The sequence below is a fragment of the Ziziphus jujuba genome, chromosome 4 (assembly GCF_031755915.1).
Source record: "Ziziphus jujuba cultivar Dongzao chromosome 4, ASM3175591v1".
NCBI lineage: Eukaryota > Viridiplantae > Streptophyta > Magnoliopsida > Rosales > Rhamnaceae > Ziziphus > Ziziphus jujuba.
Genome location: NC_083382.1, coordinates 15,170,092 through 15,196,143, shown reverse-complemented (window position 1 = coordinate 15,196,143; position 26,052 = coordinate 15,170,092). Strand labels below are relative to the sequence as shown.

Here is a 26,052-nt window from a genome sequence, read left to right as displayed (position 1 = left end):
TGGAAGAAATAAGTAGAAACTCTTATCATATATAGCGTATCGACCTCGAGCAACTTCCCAGTCAATCTGAAGTTAAACAGGAAAAGCTCCAGCCATTTATGTCAATAAACAAAATGGTCAATAAGTTAAAGTAAAAATGTATGGAAAATAAGGTTTTCCAATGTTAGCTACTTGATAGTTTATGCACAAAATGGAAAACTTTGTAACAACAATTTCAAGTCCCCTTTTGTACACATGCACACGGCCACAAGCTGGCGTGCACACAAAGATAGCGAGGTCAGCTGTCTGTAGTTATTGTGCTATGTTCATCAAGCCAAGAAACAATGTCATCAAAAACTTGAACTATCATTTCGTCTGGCTCACCCTCTAGAAGAGAATGGTATGCATCCTTGTAAAGCTTAAGCTTCTTGTCCGAACTTTTAGCCTTCTCATACAAGGCCTTGCTCACAGATGGATCGGTAACAATGTCAGCCTCTCCATGCAGAACTAATAATGGCAGGGAGACCTGTAATGACATCCACGGATAAAAAAATATAAGAATAAAAAAGTAAATAGTATCTGGAATAACTAAATGCTTTGAATGCAACGTTCAAGACTCCTCAAATCAAAATAGGCTCAAAGCTCAAAGAAGCCTCTCAATGTGGAGCTATTCCCAACTAAAATCAGCAAATCAGGTGAACATTGAAAGCTATACATATCCCATAGAATTTGTTTCTGCTACATTAAGGTTTGGAGATTGCTATACTATACACTGCCAGTGTCAATTTGTCGGAAGCAGGTAATTAACTACATAACTAACAATAATTTTGCCACATAATTATTCATGCTTCATTTAGCACTCTGCTAGTCGAAACACCAAATTTATCAGAAACTTTGGCGAAGACAATTTCCAGGGAGTCCGAAATGCTGAAGATGAATAATCACAAGCACCTAGAGTTGTAAGATTCTCCAAGTACATCTTCACATTCAGATCTTAATTCTAGAATTGGCATTTGGTTTACATGATTCAGGTTTATAAAGTAACAAATATGACACTAACTGATTTTTTGGACTCACTAAAAAGGGAGCCAAGCCTAAACTACAAAGCAGAAAAACTGAACCAAAACAAAAATAGAGAATGCATATTATGGGTTTCTTATGTAAAAACTGGATTTAATAATGCAAGTTGGAATCAAAAGTCAAGACAGAGGTCCATGGGATTTGGATATCACATCCTTGACAAAGAGAAGTCAGAGAACAGACATACCTCTTCTAACCTACGTTCTATCTCTTGTGTAGTTCTTAGCATTTCTACAGCAGTTCGCAAGCGCGGTTTATCCTTGTAAGCAATAACATTATAGGCAGTCTGTATTCAAAGAAAATACAGAAACATTTTAGTTAAGTAAGGAGTTAAACATAAAGGATTATGTTGGACCAAAAGTTATTCAAAGGCGGGGGACCCAAAAAAAAAAAAAAAAAAAGACAATAACCATTACACTACATGCCTACAACGTCACAAGGCTATATATAATGATCTTTTAAGGTAAAGAGTTTACCATTTCTCTCTTCTTCAAGTCCCTAAACGATGCCTCGGCCAAATCCTTATTTGGAACTAATTTCATTGCCGGAAGAAACTTAGACACACCGATCAAGATTTGTGTCAGCAGCCATGGTGGAACCATGTCATCTGCAATCTAAAAACAAAATTTCTGTCAATTAAAGGTACAAATAACATAAGAGAAGTGATAACATAAGAGAAGTGAATTTTTATTTATTTATTTATTTTTTGGTTAACATTTAATCAGGTTCAGAAATTACTTTGCACATGGGTGCAACAAGAATTGCACCATTCCATGCATTAGGTTGCTTTAGGTGAATCTTCAGAGCTACAGCTCCACCCAGCGACTGTCCAAAGAGGAAGCTTGGAAGGGTAGAGTACTCCGGATTCTCTGCCATCCACATCAACATTTATAAACATTGAGAATAGAACCTCATACAAAATATTGTTTGTTTGCATACCATTTAGTACTTCTAATTTTACAGTGCACCACGTGGTCACAAATTCATAAGAAAGATAACTTCTACAACTTGCAGAGCAAAAGAGGTACATGAAGAAAACAAGTTATTTGAACAGAAAGAAACACAGGAACTCAATAAGTAATGATGCCATACAAGCTTAAAATTTAACAGACCTTTTACTTTGGAGTAATGCTCGATGACATCATCTACAAGCCCGTCAAAGCTAGGAATATAGCAATGGAGTCCTTCTGAAAGACCAAGTCCTGGATAATCCATTGCAAAAACTCCATATCCACGTGATGCCAACTTCCTTGCAATTCCTGCAGATGTTAGGAGATAATTGGTTTCGTTAGCATAGTATTTAAAAAGAATAAAATTGGTCACTACAAACTTTTTTATCTGATCAACATGCCTTCGAAAAAAAATGTGCACGTATCACCATAGCCATGACAGTAACACACTAATGCTTTAGGGCGAGATGTCTCCGGCAGCCAACTTTTGGAGAAAATTTCCAATCCCCTAGAGTTCACCTCATATGACTACAATACAAAACATGGTGTTGTCATCTTCATATGATAAATAGACTGTAACAACCTCACAAAATTTAACAGGATTCCATAAAGCTCAATAAGCATTTCTTATAAAAAAAATTATGCCTAGCATGATAAACAACAATAATCACATAAACCAATATCTCTTCCAGTTCCACCTAGGTATAATCGAACAACGAAAGTCAAAAGGCACAACTAACAGAAAAAAAGTAATGTTGGAAACTTTCTAGCTACTAAAGTTGATGTTGATATGTGAAAACTAACTGCAGCCAGAAAACACAGCATTAAAACTGTTTTCCAAAAGTAGCACGTGGTATCCTCTAAATATGCATTTTGCACCAACTTTCCTCCATCTCTAGTAAACAAATCCAAACAGACAGAAACAGCAATAAAAGCAGTAGTTACTCACCTCTTTCATTTTCAATCCATCAGTTGGCGTCTGCAAAACAATCAATCGAGAATCAATATTAGTCTGCAACAACTCCAAAGTAGTCAAAAGTAATTGAAGAGAGTGGGGACAGCCATTCAAAGTCAAACAATCACAACTCTTAAGTGACTTTCTTACGAAACATGATTAAGGATTATCAAAACTCAACATAAACACAAAGTCTTATCTCTCAAAATTTAACTCAATCCAATCGATACAACCCCAAAACCAATGGTCCAAATCATAGAAACCCAAAAAGTTTAGATTCCCAAATATAATAAAAATTAATCCAAATACCATCGAAAGCCAATACCTTAAACAAAATATGATCAATCCCAAGTTGAATATCCTTAAAAGCCTCTCGAGCTCGTCTTCTAGCTGGAGCTTTATCCATATTAGCATCCAAAAGCTTCTGCAATTCCTTGTCAACCCCTGGCAACCTCACAGGAGGAGCCATTACTTCCAAGCTCGATTTCTTATTCCTTCTATGTGAACCAAATCTGGCCCTGAATTCTACAGCATTAGAAACCGAAAAAACACTTTGTTCCTTAATGCTGAAAGGGAAGAGGAAAAATTAAAAATCAAAAAATAAAAAGCCGAGAAAAATAAGCTTAAAGATAACGAGAACAGTGACGGGTCTAAAAGAACAAATACCATGAAAAGGGTGGAAAGTACGAATCCTTGAGGGCTTCAACGCCATGTGGATATTTTATTTTATTTTTTTTCCGATTTTGTTAATGGAAAATAAAAAATAAAAAAAAGAGTTGAAAAAGAAGGACCGACGAAACAGCCTGGGTTCTGTTGAAGATGCGATCTGAGTGGAAGAAAGTCTCAATCTTTCGAATAATAATCAAAACAATATTAATAAAAGAATATCTTTACATTTACGTTTATTTGATTTTCCAAAACATGTAATGAATAAATTTCAAAGTCGAAAAAGAAAGAAACTTTGCGTGTGGGAATTTTGATTATAGCTATTTTGACTTTACAAATTACATATAAAATATATATATTTATATATATTCAGCGCAAATTCACTGGTATTTTTGGAAGTTCCACAAATACCAACAGAGAAAGGCCAGAGGATTTAAGGTTAGAGACGTGATAGAAGATAAAAGAACCTTCAAAAAGTGACAAAAAAAAGTTGGGCAAGTGGCTGTGAATTCGCACCTCTACCTTCTTTAAAACGTCATTTATGGCTCTCAAAATCAAATTCATATTATTTCCAATTGAAAATCAAAAATAATTCCTTCAATTTGGTGGGTTTTTTTTTTCTTTCTTTTTTTTTTTTTTTGTGCTTAAAATTCAAATATGAACTGATCAGAAAAATTCAACTTCAATCCTCTTCTTCTCAGAAACCCACATACATTCATATGTATGAATTGACATAGAGGACTTGGTCTACTGGCGGGGTCGGTGACACAAACCCGATTGGACGAAGAAATATAAGACCATTAAACCATTGATGTAATATAAACCCGTTGACCAAACAGAATGAGCCTGTTTACTTGTTATAAAACCAATCAGTTTGTGATCTGTCCTAGTTGTTGATTTTTCTTTCTAATGTTTGTTTTAGTTATACGTTATGCTAATCTAAATCGTAAAACAACAAAATTTCATTCACGGTACAAGATTAGCCACATCAAGCATGAAAAATCACCAACTACAAAGTAAAGTTGATTTGTTAGTAAGTCTTTCTAAAAGATTTGAGTCATGCTATTTTCTTGTTGATTTATAAAATATCATAATCTTGATCCAACCGAAAAAGAAATTTAGAAAAAAAATAATAATAAAACATGAAAAATCATTTACGGGTGTATTCCATTATGGATTTCAAAATAGTTTAAAAACCGAAGTATATTAGATGAAATGGAACAATCAATCAATGACTTTGGCTCCATGCTACCATTTATCCAAGAAACCACCACTAGCATGTCAATTTCCAGTGTAGCAACTTTGAAAAGCCCAAACTGCAAGCTCAATTTCAAAAGCAGAAAGATAGTTCTGCCAAAATACAATTGGCTTTTCATAAAATTTCAGGACAAACCAAAAACCCACCAAGCAGCCTCTTTGATCTCTAAGCACACCACAAAGCTCCTATTGCTATCATTCCGAAATTAGAGTTGAAGATTCTAACTCTATTAAGTTTAACTTGATATTCATTATGAGCTTTCAAGCTAACCTACAGTACCTTTGCTTAATTTAACCAAAAAACATTACATTTGCTTAGGTCTCTCCAAATTTACAACCAAAAAAACATTACCTTTGCTTAATTCTCTCCTAATTTACCCTCCACAATTGATGACAGTCACAATAAAACATATAAAAGACTCCATGTATATAGAATTAGGCCCTGGTGAGAGTCAAGTTTCATTAGTATTATCAAAATTTTTAGATCATATTTGATAGGAATATTTATTTATAAGATTTAAAATGAAAAAAAAGGAATAATTTCTATTGATATGTTTAATTATTATTATGTCAAATTAAATTCAATGTTAAATCTTTGTAAATTAGAATTTAGTAAAAATTAATCAAAAATCAAATTTTATAGTTCTTTATATATTTTTAATTTAAAATAATTAAATTTAATTTGTATATATTTTAAATATGATATCCTTAAAATGAAAAAAAAATTATAGCAGTTATAAATTATTTTTTAAAGAAATAATTATTCATATAAAATAGATTTTTATGAAATTTAAAATTTATTAAGCATAGTAATAATTAATTCTAAAAAATAGTTATTTTTTATTTTTAAATCTATTTGGCATTCGGTTATAACATCTATAATTGAATTATTTTAAATATAATAAAGTCCAATTAAATCAGGGTAAATAGAAAATCAGCTAAACAACGTCTAATCAATATGAAGATTTTCAAACCCATCATTCTTACTAACCACTAAGTTCTTGTCAAGGATGATCACAAAACCAAAAAAAGTTGTTGTCAAGGAATTATGGTCAAATTCTCATCTTCAATCACAATCCTATAATTGATATGGTCAATATAATATGTAAATCATTTAGGTAGAGTAATTTAGTCAGTTTTATATAAATAAATAAATAGATACCAAAAAGCTAGATTTATGCACTTATAAATAAATATATACTTACACCAATGAGAAAACTCCAGGAAAATTGTGTCTATTCTCTCTATGGTTGTCTCCTGGCTTCTGATACTGAAAAAACAATGGAGTTTTCTGTCAACTCAATCATGGATTACTCAAACAAGCAATATTGGAAGTAACTATTTTTTTTTTTTTTTATTCCCTTAAATCTTTTTGATTTTCCCTTCAAATAAATATATTGGTCTTTTTCTTTGCTGAACCTTTTTTTTTTTTTTTTTTGATATGTGTTGTTCTTTTCTTTTTTATGTTAGGAGAGGACGTTGTGTTATAGATTTTTTGTTAAGATTTTTGTATATTTTCTACTTACCAAACTCTCTAAAAATAATATTAATAAGCATAAAATAAAGTTGTTTTCTTTTTATATAATAAAATCTAGATCCTTTATACCATAAATTTTGGTAAATTATTAAATGAAAGTTTTTGAGAATGGGAATAGGATTCGTGGTTTCCGCTTTTTGAAAATTCCAACCAAAGACTCTTTACGATTCTCGCTGTCATTGTTACCATCATGAATTGTCAAAATTAAATATTATCTCTTTTTTTTTCTTTTTTTTTCCTTTAAAATAAAATATTTATTTTTCTTTAAAAAAAGTATAAATAATCAGAACTTTAATTATTTTAATTTTGATTTTTATTTTTCTAAATCTGAGTGAATCTTCTTTCATTGGTAGTTGAAACCTGAAGATTGATTTATGGGACAAGGTGACAGTCTGGCTAGAAGACAGTCTCAACGTGGAGCACGTGCTCACTTTATTGTCGGAAAGCAAGTGGAATTCCAGACCCACTGTCAGAACACGTGTCAGAATCACAGTGCTTGATCAGAAATTTTGACATCCAGATCTTGGACCAACAGCTTACAGCGTGGGACCTACACATATCATTCTTCACTGGGTCTCTGCAGAAAGCGCGTGCAAATCTAACATGTTGAATCTTCATTATTGTTTTTTATTTTTTATTTTTATTTTTTAATTTGATATAATATTTAATAAAAAAATAAAAAAATAAGTAAATATTTTTCTAATCGATGTGGTTGTGAGTTGGTGGAAAAGTCAAAGTGAGTTCTCCTTCTTTGTCTTGGCTTTTCACTTTTCATTTTCTCTGCCTTCTTTCATAAAAAGTCAAATCTCTGTTTTCCTTTTTTTTTTTTTTTTGGTCTAAATATTAACAAAAAAAAACTTTTTATCGATTTTTTTAATTTATTATTTTTTGTTATAATCCATACTTTTTTTTTAGTTATCGTATAAAAAGATATTTTCATTTTATTTAAAAAATATCATCAATTAAAAAATTTAAAATAAGTTAAATTAAATATATTATGAATAGCATTATATGTACTATCTAATCTATTAATATATATATATATATATATATATATATTTTTGGTAAATAATCTATTAATATATTTATTTATTATTATTTAATTAATTTATATTTAATAATATTTATTTTTAAAAAATATATTAATATGTTATCTAATTTATAATTAATATGTTGATAAATTTATTAATAAATGTAAGGATTATTAATATATTTTTAAACTAAAATTTACTGCCAACTTTTGAACTTTTAATTTATGAAATTCTAACTTATTATTCTATAAATAATAAAATAAAACATGAGAAATTTCTACAACCATGAAGGAAAAAAAAAGGATAAATGCTAATTGCCACTTGAAGTTTGTCAATTTTGACACTCTTTCAATTTATAATTTTTATATAAAACTATAGTTGAAACTTACGTAAAAATCTAATCATTTCTCTCAGAGCACTCAATATTAGGTGATTATTATTATTTTTTTTTTTAAAAAAAACGTGTAGGAGTTTAGAAACTAAACTATTCGGTGAAGTAATGAACAACTTAATTATAATAAATCAAGGAGATTTTTTTAATATCAGTTAGGGAATTAGGGGATTTAATCTTGGGCCCAATAAAGCAATGGCTTCACCTCAAGGAGGACCAAAAAAAAGAAAAAAAGAAAAAAAAAAGTTAATAATTCATATGATGAAATTCGAGGTAGAGTTTCATTTACAAGTGTTGGCTACATTTGAGCTAACAATTATAGCTTTTAGACAACAAAAGTGAGAAGTTTTGTATAATGACTTGAATGATCAGGTGTTGCTTAATGATAATTACTAATATTTAAAAAAAATACAAAAAAAGAATTTACTTTATAACATTGGGTTCTTCATTTGGCTATTGAAAGTTCAAATATAATTATTAGACTATAATAAAATGTAAAGAAATTTTTTTAAACCTTCCAATATTAATGATAAGTTGCATCACCTTTAACAATGGTGTTTACATTTTTATGCTATTGCTTTTTCATTTCTTTTTTCTTCAATAATAAGATTAAATACCAACCTACTAACATATCAGTATCAATTAATATATCAATTAATACCACATTAATTATTTTATGTAATAATAAAGATTAACAACTGAAATAAGAAAATCAATTGAAGATTATCTCTTTGGATCTTTTTATTTTTATTTTTTTGGGGGGACCCAAACGCCAATATCATCGAATATGTTTATCCCCAAAAAAATAAGATTATTTCCTTCCATACATTTTTTTAATTTAATTTTATTAATTTTTCAAATCTTTAAGAAAAGAGTATAAATATCAAAAATTGCCCATTGGTATGCACATGAATATTTAAACAATATATAATATTAGAGTCAACAAATTAATTTACCAAAATTACATTAATTATTGGGCTCATTTATTTATGTTTTTTTATTTGTTGGCTATTCATATATCAATACAAATGTTTTAGTAAATAAAATTTATTTATTTAAAAAAAATAATAAATAAAATTGGAAATTGTTGCATACTATTGTTAAGGAGTTTTTTTTTTTTTTTTCAATGGACTTTTGTTAAAGAGTTGTGTATCAGGGTATGGCATTTTTTAAAGTTAAATGTCCAAAATAAATAAATTTCTATGAAACTGAATGCAGAATCCAGTCAAAAGTAATTTAATTCATGCAATTAAAATTGTAATAATATTAGGATCGTTATTTCTTTTACTAAAATTTAAGAATGTGAGTTTTTGCATTATTTTATTTGTTGATGTATAAAGATTTTTGTATGATATCCACATTTTAGAGAAAAGAAAAAAAAAGAAAAGTAACAAATTCCATTGGTTTTACCCTGCTTACACATTTTTTTTAAGGGAAAAAAAAAGAAAAGAAAAGAAAAAGCCACTTTTACCTTGGGTGAAAGTAACAACCTTACCAACCTCACAAAAAAGAAAAGAAAAGGAAATTACCAACATCCCCCTCCCCTCCCCCTCCCCCACACCAAAAAATAAATAAAAAAATAAATAAAAAATAAAAGAGAAAGAAAAATCTTGCTACGCGTAATTAAATACAAAAAAAAAAGGAATTTATTATTATTATTTTTAAAAAGAATTTCATAATTTTTTTTTTGATAAACAGAATTTCATAAAATTAAACGCCAAAAATAGGATGGCTATACGGCGACGTTTTAACCAGACATGCAGATGGCTGACACGAACTTAATCGCTATAAATGAATCCCAGCCCTTCTTCTCGCCCTCTCCCTTCCCGGCACCGACCGCCTTTCCTTTCTTGCTTCGGAGGATTCTCCTCAGGTTTCTCTCTCTCTGTCTCTGTCTCTGTCTCTCTCTCTCTCTATATATATATATATATATATGTATGTATGTATATATATTTTCGATTTCTATGTATGAAAGAAATTGCAGTAGCTGGTGTGCTTTTTATAGATCTGGTTCTTGTATAATTTTGCCGCCATTTGTTTTTCCTACTTTTTGGATTTTTTTAATTATTATTATTATTATTATTTTTTATAAAACCTAACTTTGTATCTGCAACAGATCTAGCTGAAATCAGCTGTTTTTTTCCCAATTAAGTTACGTTTTCTAATATGTTTTTTGGTAAAATTTTTGTTTAACATACTCCACAATCTGTATTTAGTATGGTTAATCTCTCGCTGCACTTTTAAATTGAAGCCGAGCTTGGTCGAAGCCTTTTTTAAGGATTTTGAAGGGTTTAGGGTTGGGGTTCGTGTATGTTTTAGGTGTGGGAAGTTTAGCTCTTCCGGAGGTTGGGTCTAGATCTGCTGTGAAACTGTGTGTATCGTGTGGTCCCTTCTGTTTGGTTGCCGAGAAAATAAGGAAAATTCCGTGGAAATGAATTAATTAGGAAAATATAGTTTTCTGTGTTTATTTCTCTCTCTCTTTTGTTAGGAGGAGAAATTTATGAGCTCTGCTTTGACTAGGCCAGGTGGTTGTGGTAGGTTAGAATTGAGATGGTAGCTTTTGTTTTTATTGTAATTTTGATTTGGAAGTTTAGGCTTTTTGCTTGGGTCGTGAAATTTTTGGATGATTGTTTAATTTCCCCCCCTCGTTTTGTTGATTTTGCTATGTATAGGCGTTCTTCTGTGGAATCAAATTTGTAGTTCAAGATGAATCATTGTAATCTTCAGCAGAACGTCTTTGTGGCCTGTGAAGAGATGACGAGGGGCCCTGCTTTGGTCTCTGATCCAAAGGACCCTGTTGTTTGCCCCAAGCCTCGGCGAGTTGGGATTCTATCTAACAATATGTTGAAGCCCCTGAGATTGCATATGAGGTATTTTATTATAATTTTTCGTAGTTTTGATGAGTTTCCTTTCCGATTTTAGTCATGCTTCTTGAATTCTAGAGCTCTAGGTTGATGGTTATCTCTGCTTTTTTTGAATCAGCAGTCAACAATCTGAGTTATGTGATTCAAAAGCTGGATCAGAGCTTCTGGACATCATTCTCATGAAGGTAATCACTGTTTCTTTCTTTGCGTGTTGACCAATGTAATGTGTCTTTGGTTATAAGATATGATACGTTAATTTTTTACGCATATAGACCAGTTGGTCTGAATAGTTACATGGTATGCAAGAGCTGTGTATTATTTCTAATTTTCTCATGGGTGAACATTTCAGATTAATATTCTCTCTAAAGGATTCTTTAGTTCTCTCAACTTAGCACAAGTGTTAGCATTTACCTTAATTTTTAAGAGATGAAGAAATGAAGTTGTGTTTTTAAGTCTTGATAACGACGGCCTTGTGTAGATATCGTTACCAGTCCTCCTAGATCTGCGTATTTTCTGATTTGCTTGTCATTTTGGTTGGTTTCTTTCAGGAGGGTTTTGGGGCAGAACAATCTGCTGGTTATGTAGCTTCTTCACCGCCATATTTTTGTGGGTCTCCTCCAAGCAGGGCTGCTAACCCGTTAGTGCAGGATGCCCGATTTGGAGATGAGAAGCCCCTTCCGGCATTGCCATTTGCATCCCCATCGGGTTTGTCTTCTCCATCATCAGCGGCACGTAAAGGAGGTTGTGTCAGAATGAAGTATGGACTTAAACCGGCTGCAGTTAGAGTAGAAGGATTTGATTGTCTCAACAGGGACCGCCAGAATTCTAGCATCCCTGCCATGGCTTGAAACTCCGGTAAAGGAATTGTATATAGAAGGAAGTTGAATGCCACCACAATTCACAAACATAGCAGACTTAACCAGAGGAGGGAATTTTGAATATTTTTGGAGAGAATTGAGATCTGTTGCTACTGTATATAGGATATGTTTTGTCCGTAATCTTCTCATTGCTAATATTGTCTGTAAGTATTTTAATTGAACATAAAACATAGACAGACCTTTTGTTCTCGAGGAAAGGTTTGGGTATGCTTAAAAGAGCGTGGCTCCTTTTTTGTAATATAAGATAGGTCAGTATCGAGGAGTCCTTTTTTTCCTTTTCTTTGGTCAGTTTAAATCACGGGGAAAAAAATTCTGTATAAAATCCTATTGTGATTTACTGATCTAGTTTGGTCATTTACCAATGTAAATTGTATCCTCGTAATTGCTAATTGCTTGGACTTGTTATTATTTGGATATTCATGGTTTCTTTCTTCCATGGAATATGCGATTTGTGGGTTTCCAGGGTTGATACTTTGCTACTATGGTTGGTGAAGCGTTTCTTTCTCATGTTTGGTGACTGACATGTGAGAGTTGCTGAGTAGAACCAAGTTTTGGTTATCTGCTGAATAAGGGTAGGGCACATTGTCTTTTCAACTCTACTGCTATGATCTTCGGTTGCAATTAATTCGATCAGATGCTTGATCGGAGAGCAATTATAAAAGTTGTCGTTAATGCTGGTAGTTATGGACAATAGCAATTTTAGGACCAAAAAAATTAAAAAATTAAAAATAAAAAAATAATTAAATAAAGGGGTCTTGTTATTTGTACTGGGATAATGATGGCAAGGTTATTGTTTATTGGTTGTCTTTGCTAGTATGGGAGGAAAATCATGTGGCGAGAAATCAGGTGGTCCTGTATCAGCTTTCCATAAAGTCCTTTTATTTAAATTTTTGACGAGTGTTAAACTAAAAAATTTAGTTGATTAGGATTTTAAATAGCCAAATTACGACAGGTATCAAATTAAAAATTTAGTTGATAAGGATTTTAAATAGCTAAATTAGCCAAAACAGAATACAATAATAATTGTACTGAGAAAAAGATATTAGATTAGAGAAAAATAATCTTTAGGTGTCAGATATTGGGAAAAAAATAAAAAATTAAATAGAGAAATTTTTACTTCTAAAATAGGAAATAAAATTTCCAAACATTTAATTGGGGGAAAAATTTTAATGAAAAGAAATTTTAAACGGAAAAATGAAAAAAACAAAAAAAAAAAAGGTCTTAGTCAGCTAATTTTTGCCATTTTTTAAAATTTGACTAGAGGAATTTGATAGAGAAAGGTGGTTCAGAACACCTAATTTTCTCCATTTATATGTAATAATTTTTTATTTTAAAAAAATAAAAGTGGATTTATTTACACTACAAAAATTACTACTTATATTATATTCTATATATATGACTATTTTTACCAATGCCAGTTGGTTCAGGTGGTTCGGCATCTGTTTTTCTTAAATAAGATCTCGGATTCGAATCTTGTGAATGGAAAAAATTGACGCTAAGAGAGCTTTATACCCTTGTGGTCCGATTTAAATTAGTCGGGATCTAGTGACCATTGAAAAGATAGAATCCTATGATTTAGTAAAATTCTATAATTTAGTGATCTCGAAAAAGATAAGGTCTATCGAATACCGAAGATCTAAGATCTGAAAAAAAAAAAAAAGACTTTTTATTTTCTACACAGATAAAATATATTTATATCATTTTTAAAGAAATAAAATAAAGTTAAATATATCATATCTTTAAATGCCAAAACACTCCAAATTTACAAACACCAAATACCCAATCAATCTTTTTCTAAGAAACAATCAAAAAATAAAGAGGCAATCTTCAACGAGTATTCAAAATTTATTTTTATTTATTTTTAATTTAAAAAAAGGTCTTCTCGAAGTAGGACCTCCATCTCTTTGGTCTATTGTCTCGATAACTGAACAATTTCACTTTCACTCTCAATTTATTAATTGATTTCCTCTTTAAAAAACACATTGTGAATTTAATCATTTATATTTTCTTATTAATTGAAATCAGTTGAAATCAATAACGATTATGAAATACCCAATATTTTACATAGGCTTCGTGATAATAATATAAGAATAAAAAATAGAGTATCAAAATTTCATGTGGAAATATAAATTTTAAACAATTATTTATTTAAATTATCAAATGATATATAAATTTCGTTATTGATTATTATTTAGAATAACAAAAAAATTAACTTTTTTCTGTATAAAAATGATGATTATGCAACAAAAAATAGAATTCACCGTAAAAACGCAACAATAATAGAAATACAGGTGATAAATTTTGGTTAAAAGAGGGAATGTCATCCTAATTTTTCAGTTTATGTTGACAAGATTTATTTATTAAAATTTGGATTTGGTGGTTCTGATTGACAAATTAACATAGTTCTAAATAAACTGATCAATAAACTGAATAAATCTAAACTTTTAATAAACAAAGTATTAATAACTTATTGCCCATTTTTCTTCTTTTTTTGCTTTTTGCTTTTTTTTTCTTTAATTGAAAGCTAACTTGTAAATAATCAGTACAGTAGGGAGCCAGCTTAGGGCTAGCAAAATAGAAAAATTAGTTGGGTCAAATAAAACGACATCGTATAGAGAACCTTTTTGAATCTCTGTCTGTCTTAATCAGCAGCCGACTGTCGGTCAGTTTTTCATCGTTCAGTTGCCGTGTGGTCTTGCAGGCGAGCAGAATCCCAAATCCAAAGTTTGACAGATAAAGTAAAGCTGTTAATCAAACACATTATTCACTGCCTGTTTGAAAACCCAGGTCAATAACCTTCGGTGAGTCACTTTCTTTGAACCCTAGTATGAGTAGCTCTAATTTTGTGGTTTAGTTCATATGCGTGAAAGATGTTTGTTTTTTGTTCTAAAAGACTGCAATCCCTTGTTCCAATATGTAAAATTGTTGGAGATTCTGAGATTGGTTTGTGTGTAATTCAAAGTTCACAACTGTCCCAGAAATCTTTCTCATCGAGCACACCATCGTCGTTAGCTGCTGAGAAATATGAACCACAAGAACAAAAACAAGAACAAGACCATTCTTTTAAGGTTTCATACCTTATAAAATCATGTGGGTTGACTCCAAAAGTTGCTGCGTCTGTGTCTCAAAGGATAAACTTTGAAACCCCAGAAAGACCTGACTTGGTGCTTGGTCTGCTCAGAGACCATGGTTTCACCGACACCTACATCTCCAAACTCGTTAAGGCATGTCCATCTTTGCTATTAGCCAATGTTGAGAAGACCCTTTTGCCAAAACTTGATTTTTACCGTTCTATAGGTCTTTCTGGTGCAGACCTTGCTCGAGTTGTCGTTTGGAATTCTTGTCTGTTGACAAGAAGCTTAGAGAAATTCATAATTCCTTGTTATGATATCCTCAAAAGTGTACTTATCCATGATGAAAAAGTTGCAAAATTCTTTGTTCGTTCGTCGAGGATAGTGCTGGACAGGTTTGCTAGTAATATCTCAATGCTGAGAGCACTGGGAATGTCAGAGTCTTCTATTTCTGTACTGGTAACCTGTCATCCGAATGTTGCCTGCCTTAAAACTAGTAAGTTTGAGAAAGATGTTGAGAAGGTTATTAGTATGGGATTTAACCCTTCGAAGATGATATTTATAATTGCTTTACACATGATTTCTTCTGTGGGTGAATCGTCATGGGCACACAAGATGGAAATATATAAGAAGTGTGGTTGGATGGAAGATGATTTCATGTCAGCCTTTCGAAAGGATCCCTGTTTCATGGGATTATCGAAGAAGAATTTTATGGGTAAAATGGATGTTTTTGTGAACAAAATGGGGTTGCAGCCGGCAGATGTGGCCAGAGTTCCAATTATTCTAAGATATAATTTGGAGAAGAGGATCATTCCAAGATGTTCTGTTATCAAAGTCCTGCTCTCCAAGGGCTTGGTGAAAGAAACACCTGCCATGTCCACTGTGCTGATACAATCTGATAAAGCCTTTTTGAATAGGTTTGTGACAAAATATCAAGAAACTGTGCCTCTCCTGTTAGATATCTTTCATGGGAAATCATCTTCTCTATAACTGTGCCTTGAATTTGAAGAATTATTCCACTTTCATTCTTGATTCATGCTGACACCAGTTTCCTGAAGTTTTTGCTTCGCAGTAATATTGAACATTTTCCACCTTACATTTGAAGATAATCTCATCTACCTTGTTCGGGATGAACATGTTTGGATAATGTGAAATTAAAGATATAAGAAATGCTTCATCCTCTTTTAGCAGGGATCATCATTGTATTTTCTCAAAAAAAATTCCACTAAAAAAAGTAAAACTTTAAAAACTTATCATAATTGCTGCTGCTGGATCTTTTATTTTGAATGTCATACTTGGCTGCAAATGACTATGTTCATGGAGATTTATCAGGAATACTTATTTGCTATTATTGAGTTCTAATTTCAACATGTTTATTAATTTAAATAATGAAACAAACTGAAAATAAATCAGTTTTATACCAAAAATGCAAAATTTGATTAATCTCGTTGGATTATACAACATCAAATGCAGCATGTATTGCAATACAATTATTAAATATTCTATTAAAACACAAAACACACACTATGATTGTTTCATTGTTAACTATATTTGAACAAAAGGAGGCTGTTGACTTGCTCCCTCTTTTGATGATTCAATGACAAATTATTGTTTCTTCTTGCAATGATTTTGAGTCTCCATCTCAATGTTTTATTATTATTATTATTATTATTATTTTTAACTCAGTAGCGTGGTTTTAAGGCATATTATCAAACACATTATTAATTAGCTGATAACTCTAATTATCATTAACAAATATTTGAAGTAGCAAATTATGTGCTAATCAAAATAAAAATTCAAAGACTGAAAATCACCCCATTACCAAATGAGACCTATAAATATATAAAGGGTTACGTAGACTTAGTCCCCATGAACCATTACACATTTTGCACTTACATTTCAAACTTCATAAGGTGTCACATTACCCTTTGAAATATTTTTATTTTTATTACTTTTTATCAGATTTTAGTCCAGTTCTTTAATTTTGTCTATTAAATTTGGCAAAATGGAGTACAGATCAGTTAAAAATGAAATAAAACAGAACAATTCTCCAATAGAGTTATATTAGCTTGTATAATTAATTTAATGTAATTCATCTGTCCAAAATTTATAATTGGACTAAAGTAACAAAAAACAATAGGTAAAATGTAAAACATGTAATAGTTGAGGGGCTAAGTGTATCTTACACATAAAAAAATTATTTTTATTTTATTACTCAGTGGTAGCTTTGCAGAAAGAAAACTCCATGGTGATCATCAAACGACATCATATAATGGTCCCTTTCAGCTGCCATTGGGCTTGTTGGTGAGCGGAAGAGCAGAATCCCAAATCCAAAGTTTGACAGAAAAAGAAAGTAAAGCTGTTAATCAAACACATTATTCACTACCCTTCTTGAAAACCCGGTTCAATAGCCTTCGGTGAATCACTTCTTAATCTCTACCGGATAGCTTTAGTTTGTGTTCCATTCATATGCGGGGATGATGTTTGGTTTTTGTTCTTAAAGACTGCATTCGTTTGTTCCAATATATAAAATTGTTAGAGGTTCAGAAATTGGTTTATGTATTCTTCAAGGTTCACAGCTTCCACCAGAACCTTTCTCATCTGCAAAACCACAAGAGCAAAAACCAGAACAAGAGCATTCTATCAAGGTTTCGCACCTCATAAAATCATGCGGATTGATGCCAGAAATTGCTTTATCTGTGTCTGAGAGGATAAACATTGAAACCCCAGAAAGACCTGACTTGGTGCTTGGTCTTCTCAAAGACCATGGTTTCACCAACACCCACATCTCTAGACTCGTTAAAGATGTGTCCATCTTTGCTTTTAGTCAATGCCGAGAAGACCCTTTTGCCCAAACTTGATTTTTACCGTTCTACAGGCCTTTGTGGCATAGTCCTTGCTCGAAGTGTCATATGGAATTCTTTTCTCTTCACAAGAAGCTTAGAGAAATGCATAATTCCTTGTTATGATATCCTCAAAAGTGTACTTTTCCTTCATGAAAAAGTTGCAAAGTTCTTTGGTTGTTCTTCATGGGTATTGCTGGACAATGTGCTGAAGAACTTTGCTATAAATGTCTCAATCTTGAGGGCGCTGGGAGTGACACATTCCTTTATTTCTGCATTGATAACTGGCCATCCGTATGCTGCCTGCCGCAAAACTAGCATGCTTGAGAAGATGTTGAGAAGGTCATTGGTATGGGATTTAACCCTTTGAAGATGAAATTTATAACTGCTTTAGATGTAATTTCTTGTGTGGGTGAATTGTCATGGGCACAGAAGATGGAAATTTATTACGGTATAAGAAGTGTGGTTGGATAGAAAATGATTTCTTGTCAGCGTTTAGAAAGGATCCAATTTTTATGGAATAATCGAAGGTGAATTTTAGGAGTAAAATGGATATTTTTGTAAACAAACTGGGTTTCAGCCTGGAGACATGGCCAGAGTTCCAAGTTTTGGAGAAGAGGATAATACCAAGATGTTCTGTTATCAAAGTCCTGCTCTCCTAGAGGACTTGTTGAAAGAAAAGCTTGCCATGTCCACTATGCTGATAGAATCAGATAATGCCTTTTTGAACAGGTTTGTGACAACATATCAAGAAACTTTGCCTCTCCTGTTAGATATTTTTGATGGGAAATTATCTTTTGTACAATTTAAAAAATTATAGCATCAAGCATTCTATTTCATCGCACTCCCACTTTCATTCTTGCTTCATGCTGACGCCAGTTTCCTGAAGTATTTCTTGGCAATACTGAACATTTTCCACCTTACATTAAAAGATAATCTAATCTAACATGTATTAGAAATATTTTTGTCCCCCTTCACTCCTTTAAATATTGGCAAAAGAAACAGTTATTCTTGGTCCTTGATGAAGAGCGTGCATGAAATTTTAATTGCTTCTCATATTCATAGCATGCATTAAATGAGAAGATGCAAAGAAAAGTTGCTCCAAATTATCTGTGTGGAGATTATTTGGTGTGGCACAGTCCTTCTTCTTATAGGAAAATGTGTAGAAAGTGATTAGTATGTTCCACCCTGTTCATTGTGATATTTACGAAATCATTTGCAATTGATAAATTATTTCTCTGGCAAGAAAATCTGCAATGGGGAAGAGATTGGACTTTTACAAAAAGCATTGCTGGCTAGAAGATTATATCTTATCTGCTTACAGGAGGAGTCTGTTGATTATAGGTCAGCAGAGGAGAGGGTTTTAAGCAAATTGGATTCATTAGTGATGTTGTCCTTTTAAAGGTTTTGATATTGGAAAAGTTTCTTTCATTCTAAGGGATGCTTCTTGGAGAGAATTGTAGTGTTAATGTTATTATTATTATTAGTAGTATTATTTGGCTATTATAGTGCATTATTTTAATTTTGTTGTTTTATGGACAATTTCTTTCATTGAACTTTTTGCTAAAGTGGTTTAAATTTGTTTGTGTACGGATTCTAAATGCTAACTGGTATTATATCTTTCCAATAGTTGTAACTTGGCAGTGATGTTGGATTCAAACTAAGCTTGGAAATAGTGTTTTCTAAAGTAGCCCTTTGAATTCCCATGGCTAGCTTTTCTCCATCTGTTTGATTGAAAAAAAAAAAAAAAAAATTGTCATAATCATGCTTTTTGAATGGAAATTGGATACATCATACTTGTGTGTGGACCTCGGAATTTAATATCCTCAAAAAGTATTTACAGTTCAATTAAATTGGCCTTAATTACATTTTTTTTTATTTTTTTAAAGATAAATGGCCTTACTGAAGAAATAATTTTTTTTGGATAAGATGAATAAATAAATTGAGAGCATGTTTTAATCAAAACTTAGATTGACGGTTTGTTAGTAGAACTAAATTAGTATAGTCTAAATAAATTGATAAGTGAAGTCAATTAAAAAATATATTATATAAGTTAAATTTTCTAAAAAATATATTATATTAGTGTTTCTGCTCACTCAAATATTAATCTTGTCAAGTTGTTCTGTTACTCAGCAGTCAGCTCACCCAAAAAAAGCCAAAAAAAAAAAAAAAAAAAAAAGCCTAGTAGTATTACTATTTTAAGGAGGAGGGAAAAAAAAAAAAAAAAGAAAAAAAAAAGGAAGAAGCCCTAGCAGTATTGCTAATGAAAACGGCGACGTATAATGTTCCTCTTAATTTTCAAGTCTGAACCGGTGGCCAACTGATCTCCCCTCGTTCAGTTTTTTCTCATTCAGCTCTCATGGGCTTTGCTGGTGAGCCGAAGAGCAGAAACCCAAATTCGAAGTTTGCCGGAGAAAGTGAAACTCTTGATCAAACGCGTTATTGAATTCCACCCAGTTCAATGTCCTTCGGTGAGTCACTTCTCGATACGTGCAAGTATCTTTGATTTTTGTGTTCTTTATATATGCCCGAAAGATGTTTGGTTTTTGTTCTAAAAGACTGCATTCCCTTGTTCCAATATGTAAAATTGTTGGAGATTCTGGGATTTTTTTGTGTATTCTTCAAAGTTCAAAACTTTCCCAGAAATCTTTCTTGTCGAACACACCATTGTCGTTAGCTGCTGATAAATATAAACCACATGAACAAGAGAACTCTTTTAAGGTTTCATACCTCATAAAATCATGTGGGTTGACTCCAGAAATTGCTCTGTCTGTGTCTCAAAGGATAAACTTTGAGACCTCAGAAAAACCTGACTTGGTGCTTGGTCTGCTCAAAGACCACGGTTTCACCAACACCCACATCTCCAGACTTGTTAAGGTGCGTCCGACTTTGCTTGTAGTCAATGCTGAGAAGACCCTTTTGCCTAAACTTGATTTTTACCGTTCTATAGGCCTTTCTGGTGTAGACCTGGCCCGAGTTGTCATATGGAATCCTTGTCTTTTGACAAGAAGCTTAGAGAAATGCATAATTCCTTGTTATGATATCCTTAAAAGTGTACTTATCCTTGATGAAAAAGTTGCTAAGTTCTTTGGTCGCTCATCGTGGATATTGCTGGACAATGTGCAGAAGAACTTTGCTGTCAATGTCTCCGTCTTGAGAGCACTGGGAGTACCACAGTCCTTTATTTCTGTATTGATAACCTGCCATCCGTATGTTGCCTGCCGTAAAACTAGCATGTTTGAGAAAGATGTTGAGAAGGTCGTTAATATGGGATTTAACCCTTTAAAGATGATATTTATAACTGCTTTACATGTGATTTCTTGTGTGGGTGAATCGTCATGGGCACAGAAGAAGGAAATATATAAGCAGTGTGGCTGGACAGAAAATGATTTCTTGACAGCGTTTAGAAAGGATCCCATGTTTATGGCATTATCGAAGAAGAATTTTAGGAGTAAAATGGATGTTTTTGTAAACAAAATGGGTTTGCAGCCTGCAGACGTGGCTAGAGTTCCAAGTATTCTAAAATATAGTTTGGAGAAGAGGATCATTCCAAGATGTTCTGTTATCAAAGTCCTACTCGCCAAGGGCTTGATGAAAGAAAAACCTGCCTTGTCTTATGTGCTGATAGAACCTGATGAAGCCTTTATGAACAGGTTTGTGAAAAAACATCAAGAAAATGTGCCTCTTCTGTTGGATATCTTCCATGGGAAATCGTCTTTTCTGTAACTGTGCTTTGGATTTGAATAATTATAGCATCAGCCATTTCTTATTGAATTGAGTCCCAAGTCCCAACTTCATTATTTCTATATGCTGAACCAATTCCTGAAGTTTTGCTTAGCAATACTGAGTGTTTTCCTCCTTTACATTTGAAGTGTATAATCTTGTCTATCAAACTTGAATTTAAAATGTGAAAAAAAAACACTCTCTATATTTTTTCCACCCTTCTATGTGCCGCAGAACTTGATGGGCTAATCTGTTGGGAGTCTTGAATTATTGGTACAAAATGTTTGAAAAATCAAAAAGAGAACTCCTTGATATAAAGGATGCAATCTAATCTTAAAATGCTTCTCATAGCATTTATTCAATTTGAAGATGTAAAGAAAGTCGGAGATGATTGTGGTGTTTATGTTGTTTATTTTTTTGTCACAATAGCGTTTATGTTAATTATGTTATTTTAAGGATCAATCATTGCATTCTCTCGTAAAAAAATTCCACTGATAAATTTAAAAAAAAAAAAAAACAGAAAAAGAAACTTTAAAATGATCATAATCTTGATTTTTTAATGGGAATTGCATATGTGTTCCCAGAATTATACTCTAGAAAAAATATTTACATTTTAATTAAATCGGCCTTAATTGAATAAATCATTTGTTTTTTGGAAAAATAATTCAATAAATAAATTAGGAGGATGTTTTAAACAAAAGTTAGATTGATCGTTCATTAATATTAATAAATTGGTATAGTCTAAATAAATTGAAAACTGAACACAATTAACAAAAAATATATGTTATATAAGTTAAATTTTTAAAATTTGATAAATAAATTTAATGTTTCTGCTCACTCAATAATGTTATCGTGAAGCTGTTTTATTACTCAGCAGTTGCTTTCCAGAAAAATACCAATTGGCATTGCAATCGAAAACGACATCGTATAATATCCCTCACTAATTCTCTAGTCTTAACGGGTGGCCAACTGAACTCTCCTCGGTTCAGCTCTCATGGAACTTGCTGTTGAGGCTGAAGATCAGAGAACCAAATTCGAAGTTTGACGGAGAAAGTGAAACCCTTATTCGAAAACGTTATTTAAATGCTACCAGTTCAATGCCCTTCGGTGAGTTACTTCTAGATCCTTACGAGTGTCTTTGATTTTTGTGTTCCTTTCATGTGCCCCAAAGGTATTCGGTTTTTGTTCTAAAAGACTGCAATCCCTTGATCCAATTTGTAAAATTGTTGGAGATTCTGAGATTTGTTTGTGTATTCTTCAATGTTCAAAACTTTCCCAGAAATCTTTCTCGTCAAACGCATCATTGTGGTTTGCTGCTAAGAAATATAAACACAAGAACAAAAACAAGAACAGGAGCATTCTTTTAAGGTTTTGCGCCACACTATTTTTTTGTTTTGTTTAGTTTCTTGTTTTTCTATTTTATTTCAATATAGGGAAAATGTGGACCTTGATGCGCTAATCCCTTGCAGCAGTCTCTTTGATTATAGATTAGCAGAGAATACTCATTTGCTATTATTGTGTTGTAATTTCAACTTCTGTTTGCCATGTTTATTCTGATATTGAGAAAAGCGGTAGTTATAAACTCATTGCTAATAGTTACTTGGAAAAGTTCCACATTCATATTTATTGTTTGCTTCCATTTGACAGAACTTTGGATAATCTGTTATCATCCTGCTTTAGTTTATCTGATGAAACATGCCAACAGTTTTTTTGCTTATTCATCTGAATAAGCATACTTGAATCAACTTTGAAAAAAGGAAAAAAACAAATATGATTTTAGGCCATATTATCAAATACGTCATTAATTAGGTGACCTATAGAATTGTATGAGGATCCACCATTCATTAATGCCTTCCTACTCTTTTCACTGATCTCCTTTACATTCTTCCTTATATCACTATCATGCTCCATCACTCTTCTGATCCCTGCTTCTATCTGTGGAGCGCTCACAACCGCTTGAGCATCCTGGCTCTGAAAATCCATAAAGAAGTCCAACCTAATCTCCTCTGCCAATCCCAAGTCTCTCACAATCTCAAATGCATTTATCTGTTGCTCTGCATAGAGCGGCCACGCGGCAATAGGCACACCAAACCACACACTCTCAAGTATGGAATTCCAGCCACAGTGTGATACAAACCCTCTTACTGCTGGGTGGGACAGGATGGCCACCTGTGGAGCCCATTCTACGATCTTCCCCATCCCAGCATTCCGATTAAGAAACCCTTTAATCAGGGCCTCCATAGAATCCGTGTAGCCGCCTGATTTACTTTGACGTAAAGACCAAACAAACCGAATCCCAGAGTTTTCAAGTGCATTTGCAATCTCTTTCGCTTGATCCTCACTGAATCTTCCCAGATGCCCGAAGCATAGGAACACTACCGATGATGGAGGTTGATCATCAAGCCACTTGATAACATCACAGTCATCTGTAGTGTCTTTGGACCCCACATTGCTATCAGATTGCTCCACTGCCAAGTTTAGTAAGGGTCCCACAGTATACACGGTTGGAAATGTAGCACCAACCAAAGAACCGATGGCATGGGGTTCCAACTCCATGAAGGTATTTATAACAAAACCTTTAGCTTTTTCTTTCATTCTTCTGAATTGATTGAGATAGTATGAGAAAACATCCTTGTCCAGCATAAACTCAGGCAAGACTTTACTAGGAATTGAGTTGGCGAAAGTTGGCAAGACCAACTCAGCATTCGGGTCGTCCTTGGCGTCTATTTGAATGTGGAACATGAGGCTAGAATATCCAGCACTCGTTGTGAAGAACATATATGCAGGAAGTCCTAACTCATCAGCCACATCCATGAAGGGCGCACAGAGCATGTCAAGGACCAAGCCCGCAAGCTGAGGCGAGTCATGGCCTGGTTCGGAATATTGGTTTATATGATTGGTGAGGAAGTGTTTGAGGTGGGTTATTTGGTTTTGGATGAATGTACTGTTGATGATGTGGGCGTCAGAAGTTTCGGGAATGGTGTAATCATGTGGAAGAAGGACTAAAGTGATCCGGTGATCTATAATGGTGGAGTTAGAAGCAAGAGACTCGAGATGGGCTCGGGTTTTGGAGCTTGCAAATGGGGGGTTCATGAGGACGATGGTGATGGAAAGACGATCATGGTGTCTGACAAGGAGTTTTGCAAGATCTATAGCTGGTGTAATGTGGCTGGTAACTGGAAAAGGTACGAACGCCAATTCTGCTTTCTTCATGTTGTACAGACTGATCGATGGGACGAGAATTATTTTCAGAAGATGGATATTTTATATGCATATATATATATATATATATACGAAGAAGCAGAAGATCATAAAGTAGAAGAAGACACTGAATAAAAAGCTATAGCTGTGACTGGCGTAGGCTTATCTAGTTATACTTTATTGATTGACTTTAGCTATGCTTTTTCCTTTGATGATTGACATTTGCTAAGCTTTTCTCTTTACTTCATCAGCGTAAGAGCCCTCCATTGTTGACTGCCTAAACTTGAGGGTTATTGCTCATTGGCTTTTTTTATGGATGGGTATCAATTGACTTCTTGTCCAGAATAAATAGTGGTTGCACGTGATGGATCCAATATTTGGAGTCAGATTATAGGATTTTATTCAAAGTGTGGGATAGAAATCTTCAATTCCCCATCATCTTTACTGAAATTTTTAATAAACCATTTCATGAGTGATGTCATTGAATACATAATTGCTTATACCTATTGAATTGGGCCTGAATGATTTGGATTTTTGGTTGTTGAGTTTTGTTATAATTAATTTAAAAAAAAAAAATATTTTGATAATAGTGGAAGAGAGTTTTACGGGAGAATAACTCCTTATGAGAGTTTGAAAGTTGCACGAACTGTAACGTTCTTTTTCAATTTTAATTTTGGAAGAAAATACAGAGAAAAAAAAAATAGTGGTAAAGTGAAGGTACACAGAAAATTCGAAGAGAAAAGCTTCAGAGGTGCTGAATCTGAAAGCTTTTGCAGCCGTTATATCCTGGGAGACGTTCGCTACAAAACTCCTACACCGGTGGGCATAAAACGTCTTAAGGACACTGTGGTATCACATAGGCTTCGGTCAACCTTTCTAGAAAGTAGATCAATTTCAAAGACATACAGGTTCTAAAATGCTTTATTTATTTTGTATTTATTTTTATTTATTTTGTATTAAATTGTCCACATGTATTTACATATATTCATCCATGATATTTTTCCAACAATCTTAAGACGTTTTAATAATTTTTATATATGTAAATATAATGTGGAAATTTAAGTTGTTTATTATGTTATTGTTTACTGTTAAATATTTCCATGTATGTTTCACCGTTGAAACAAGAGAAGAAAAAAAAAATTATTAAACCCGTGGGTATAAAAATTTATGGGTAATTATTAATTTTTTGTTTTTGATCAAAAATCTTTCCAAAATTGAATTACTCATAAATTTTTAAACATTTTGGTGTATTTTTGGTAATTTTTTGGCCACTGGGAGAGTGGAAAAGAGAAGAAAAATTGTTGCTGGGTCGTATGACCCGTTTACCAGAGAAACCGGGTCAAAATGACCCGGTTGAAGGTTGAAGAAGAAAAGAAATAGGGTTTGGGCTATATCTGAAAGGCTGGGCCGGTTTTTCTAATGTTATTGGGTCAGGCCCAGTTCTAAAGCCCAGACCAGGTTAGAACAGGCTACTGTTCAACTCAGGACCCAGGCCCGATTGAGAAAAAGGCCCAAGATAACCGGTCCAATGGCAAATGGGCTTACCACGTGTCGCCAAAACAATGAGTCATGTGTCGCCCAACGGATGGAACACGTGTCGACCTGATACAGATGATACGTGTCTCA

The 26,052-nt window shown here is 32.8% G+C and overlaps 6 protein-coding genes across 11 annotated transcripts; 4 read left to right on the top strand and 2 right to left on the bottom strand.

The window, feature by feature from the left end:
- LOC107417255 (caffeoylshikimate esterase) lies at nt 1–4,373 on the bottom strand. Of its 4 annotated transcripts, none has more exons than XM_016025862.4 (9): nt 3,631–4,316; nt 3,290–3,489; nt 2,959–2,988; nt 2,411–2,537; nt 2,172–2,318; nt 1,798–1,928; nt 1,536–1,673; nt 1,247–1,345; nt 1–505 (listed from the first exon to the last, which is right to left on the bottom strand). In XM_016025862.4, the coding sequence occupies exons 1-9, from the start codon at nt 3,674–3,676 to the stop codon at nt 278–280; spliced, it is 1,146 nt and encodes a 381-aa protein (XP_015881348.3). In that variant the 5' UTR covers nt 3,677–4,316; the 3' UTR covers nt 1–277. The 4 variants fall into 4 exon arrangements, with proteins under 4 accessions (XP_015881348.3, XP_015881350.3, XP_015881349.3 ...); XM_016025864.4 differs by having other exon boundaries at nt 3,290–3,482; nt 3,631–4,301; XM_016025863.4 differs by having other exon boundaries at nt 3,290–3,530; nt 3,631–4,300.
- Nucleotides 4,374–9,560: 5,187 nt separating this feature from the next.
- On the top strand, nt 9,561–12,002 carry LOC107407161 (uncharacterized). Of its 3 annotated transcripts, none has more exons than XM_016014391.4 (4): nt 9,561–9,719; nt 10,519–10,716; nt 10,832–10,895; nt 11,259–12,002. In XM_016014391.4, the coding sequence occupies exons 2-4, from the start codon at nt 10,553–10,555 to the stop codon at nt 11,556–11,558; spliced, it is 528 nt and encodes a 175-aa protein (XP_015869877.1). In that variant the 5' UTR covers nt 9,561–9,719; nt 10,519–10,552; the 3' UTR covers nt 11,559–12,002. The 3 variants fall into 3 exon arrangements, with proteins under 3 accessions (XP_015869877.1, XP_015869876.1, XP_048328085.1); XM_016014390.4 differs by having other exon boundaries at nt 10,829–10,895; XM_048472128.2 differs by lacking the exon at nt 9,561–9,719 and adding an exon at nt 9,807–10,380 and having other exon boundaries at nt 10,829–10,895.
- Nucleotides 12,003–14,129: 2,127 nt separating this feature from the next.
- LOC107417248 (uncharacterized) lies at nt 14,130–15,918 on the top strand. The gene has a single exon (XM_016025853.4). It carries the CDS (start codon nt 14,459–14,461, stop codon nt 15,647–15,649), a length of 1,191 nt encoding a protein of 396 aa, XP_015881339.3. The 5' UTR covers nt 14,130–14,458; the 3' UTR covers nt 15,650–15,918.
- Nucleotides 15,919–16,046: 128 nt separating this feature from the next.
- LOC132803556 (uncharacterized) lies at nt 16,047–21,280 on the top strand. The gene is made up of 3 exons (XM_060816778.1): nt 16,047–17,508; nt 17,717–17,851; nt 18,033–21,280. The coding sequence occupies exons 1-3, from the start codon at nt 17,338–17,340 to the stop codon at nt 18,162–18,164; spliced, it is 438 nt and encodes a 145-aa protein (XP_060672761.1). The 5' UTR covers nt 16,047–17,337; the 3' UTR covers nt 18,165–21,280.
- LOC107417253 (uncharacterized) lies at nt 19,786–21,441 on the top strand. Its single transcript, XM_025073232.3, has 2 exons — nt 19,786–19,973; nt 20,453–21,441. The coding sequence occupies exons 1-2, from the start codon at nt 19,964–19,966 to the stop codon at nt 21,226–21,228; spliced, it is 786 nt and encodes a 261-aa protein (XP_024929000.3). The 5' UTR covers nt 19,786–19,963; the 3' UTR covers nt 21,229–21,441.
- A 1,380-nt stretch (nt 21,442–22,821) lies between these two features.
- Nucleotides 22,822–24,938, bottom strand: LOC107417252 (anthocyanidin 3-O-glucosyltransferase 6). The gene has a single exon (XM_016025858.4). It carries the CDS (start codon nt 24,436–24,438, stop codon nt 23,002–23,004), a length of 1,437 nt encoding a protein of 478 aa, XP_015881344.3. The 5' UTR covers nt 24,439–24,938; the 3' UTR covers nt 22,822–23,001.
- Between the last annotated feature and the right edge of the window lie 1,114 nt (nt 24,939–26,052).

Coding starts and splice junctions, on each gene's coding strand:
- LOC107417255 (XM_016025862.4), bottom strand. CDS start 3,676: ATGGCGTTGAAGCCCTCAAGGATTCGTACTTTCCACCCTTTTCATG. Junction 2,319..2,410: donor GTGCACATTTTTTTTCGAAG/GCATGTTGATCA, acceptor TAACATCTGCAG/GAATTGCAAGGAAGTTGGCA. Junction 1,674..1,797: donor TTGTTGCACCCATGTGCAAA/GTAATTTCTGAA, acceptor TTTTGTTTTTAG/ATTGCAGATGACATGGTTCC.
- LOC107407161 (XM_016014390.4), top strand. CDS start 10,553: ATGAATCATTGTAATCTTCAGCAGAACGTCTTTGTGGCCTGTGAAGAG. Junction 10,717..10,828: donor CCCCTGAGATTGCATATGAG/GTATTTTATTAT, acceptor TTTTTGAATCAG/CAGTCAACAATCTGAGTTAT. Junction 10,896..11,258: donor TGGACATCATTCTCATGAAG/GTAATCACTGTT, acceptor GGTTTCTTTCAG/GAGGGTTTTGGGGCAGAACA.
- LOC107417248 (XM_016025853.4), top strand. CDS start 14,459: ATGTTTGTTTTTTGTTCTAAAAGACTGCAATCCCTTGTTCCAATATGT.
- LOC132803556 (XM_060816778.1), top strand. CDS start 17,338: ATGCCAGAAATTGCTTTATCTGTGTCTGAGAGGATAAACATTGAAACC. Junction 17,509..17,716: donor AATGCCGAGAAGACCCTTTT/GCCCAAACTTGA, acceptor AATGTGCTGAAG/AACTTTGCTATAAATGTCTC. Junction 17,852..18,032: donor AGATGTTGAGAAGGTCATTG/GTATGGGATTTA, acceptor GAATAATCGAAG/GTGAATTTTAGGAGTAAAAT.
- LOC107417252 (XM_016025858.4), bottom strand. CDS start 24,438: ATGAAGAAAGCAGAATTGGCGTTCGTACCTTTTCCAGTTACCAGCCAC.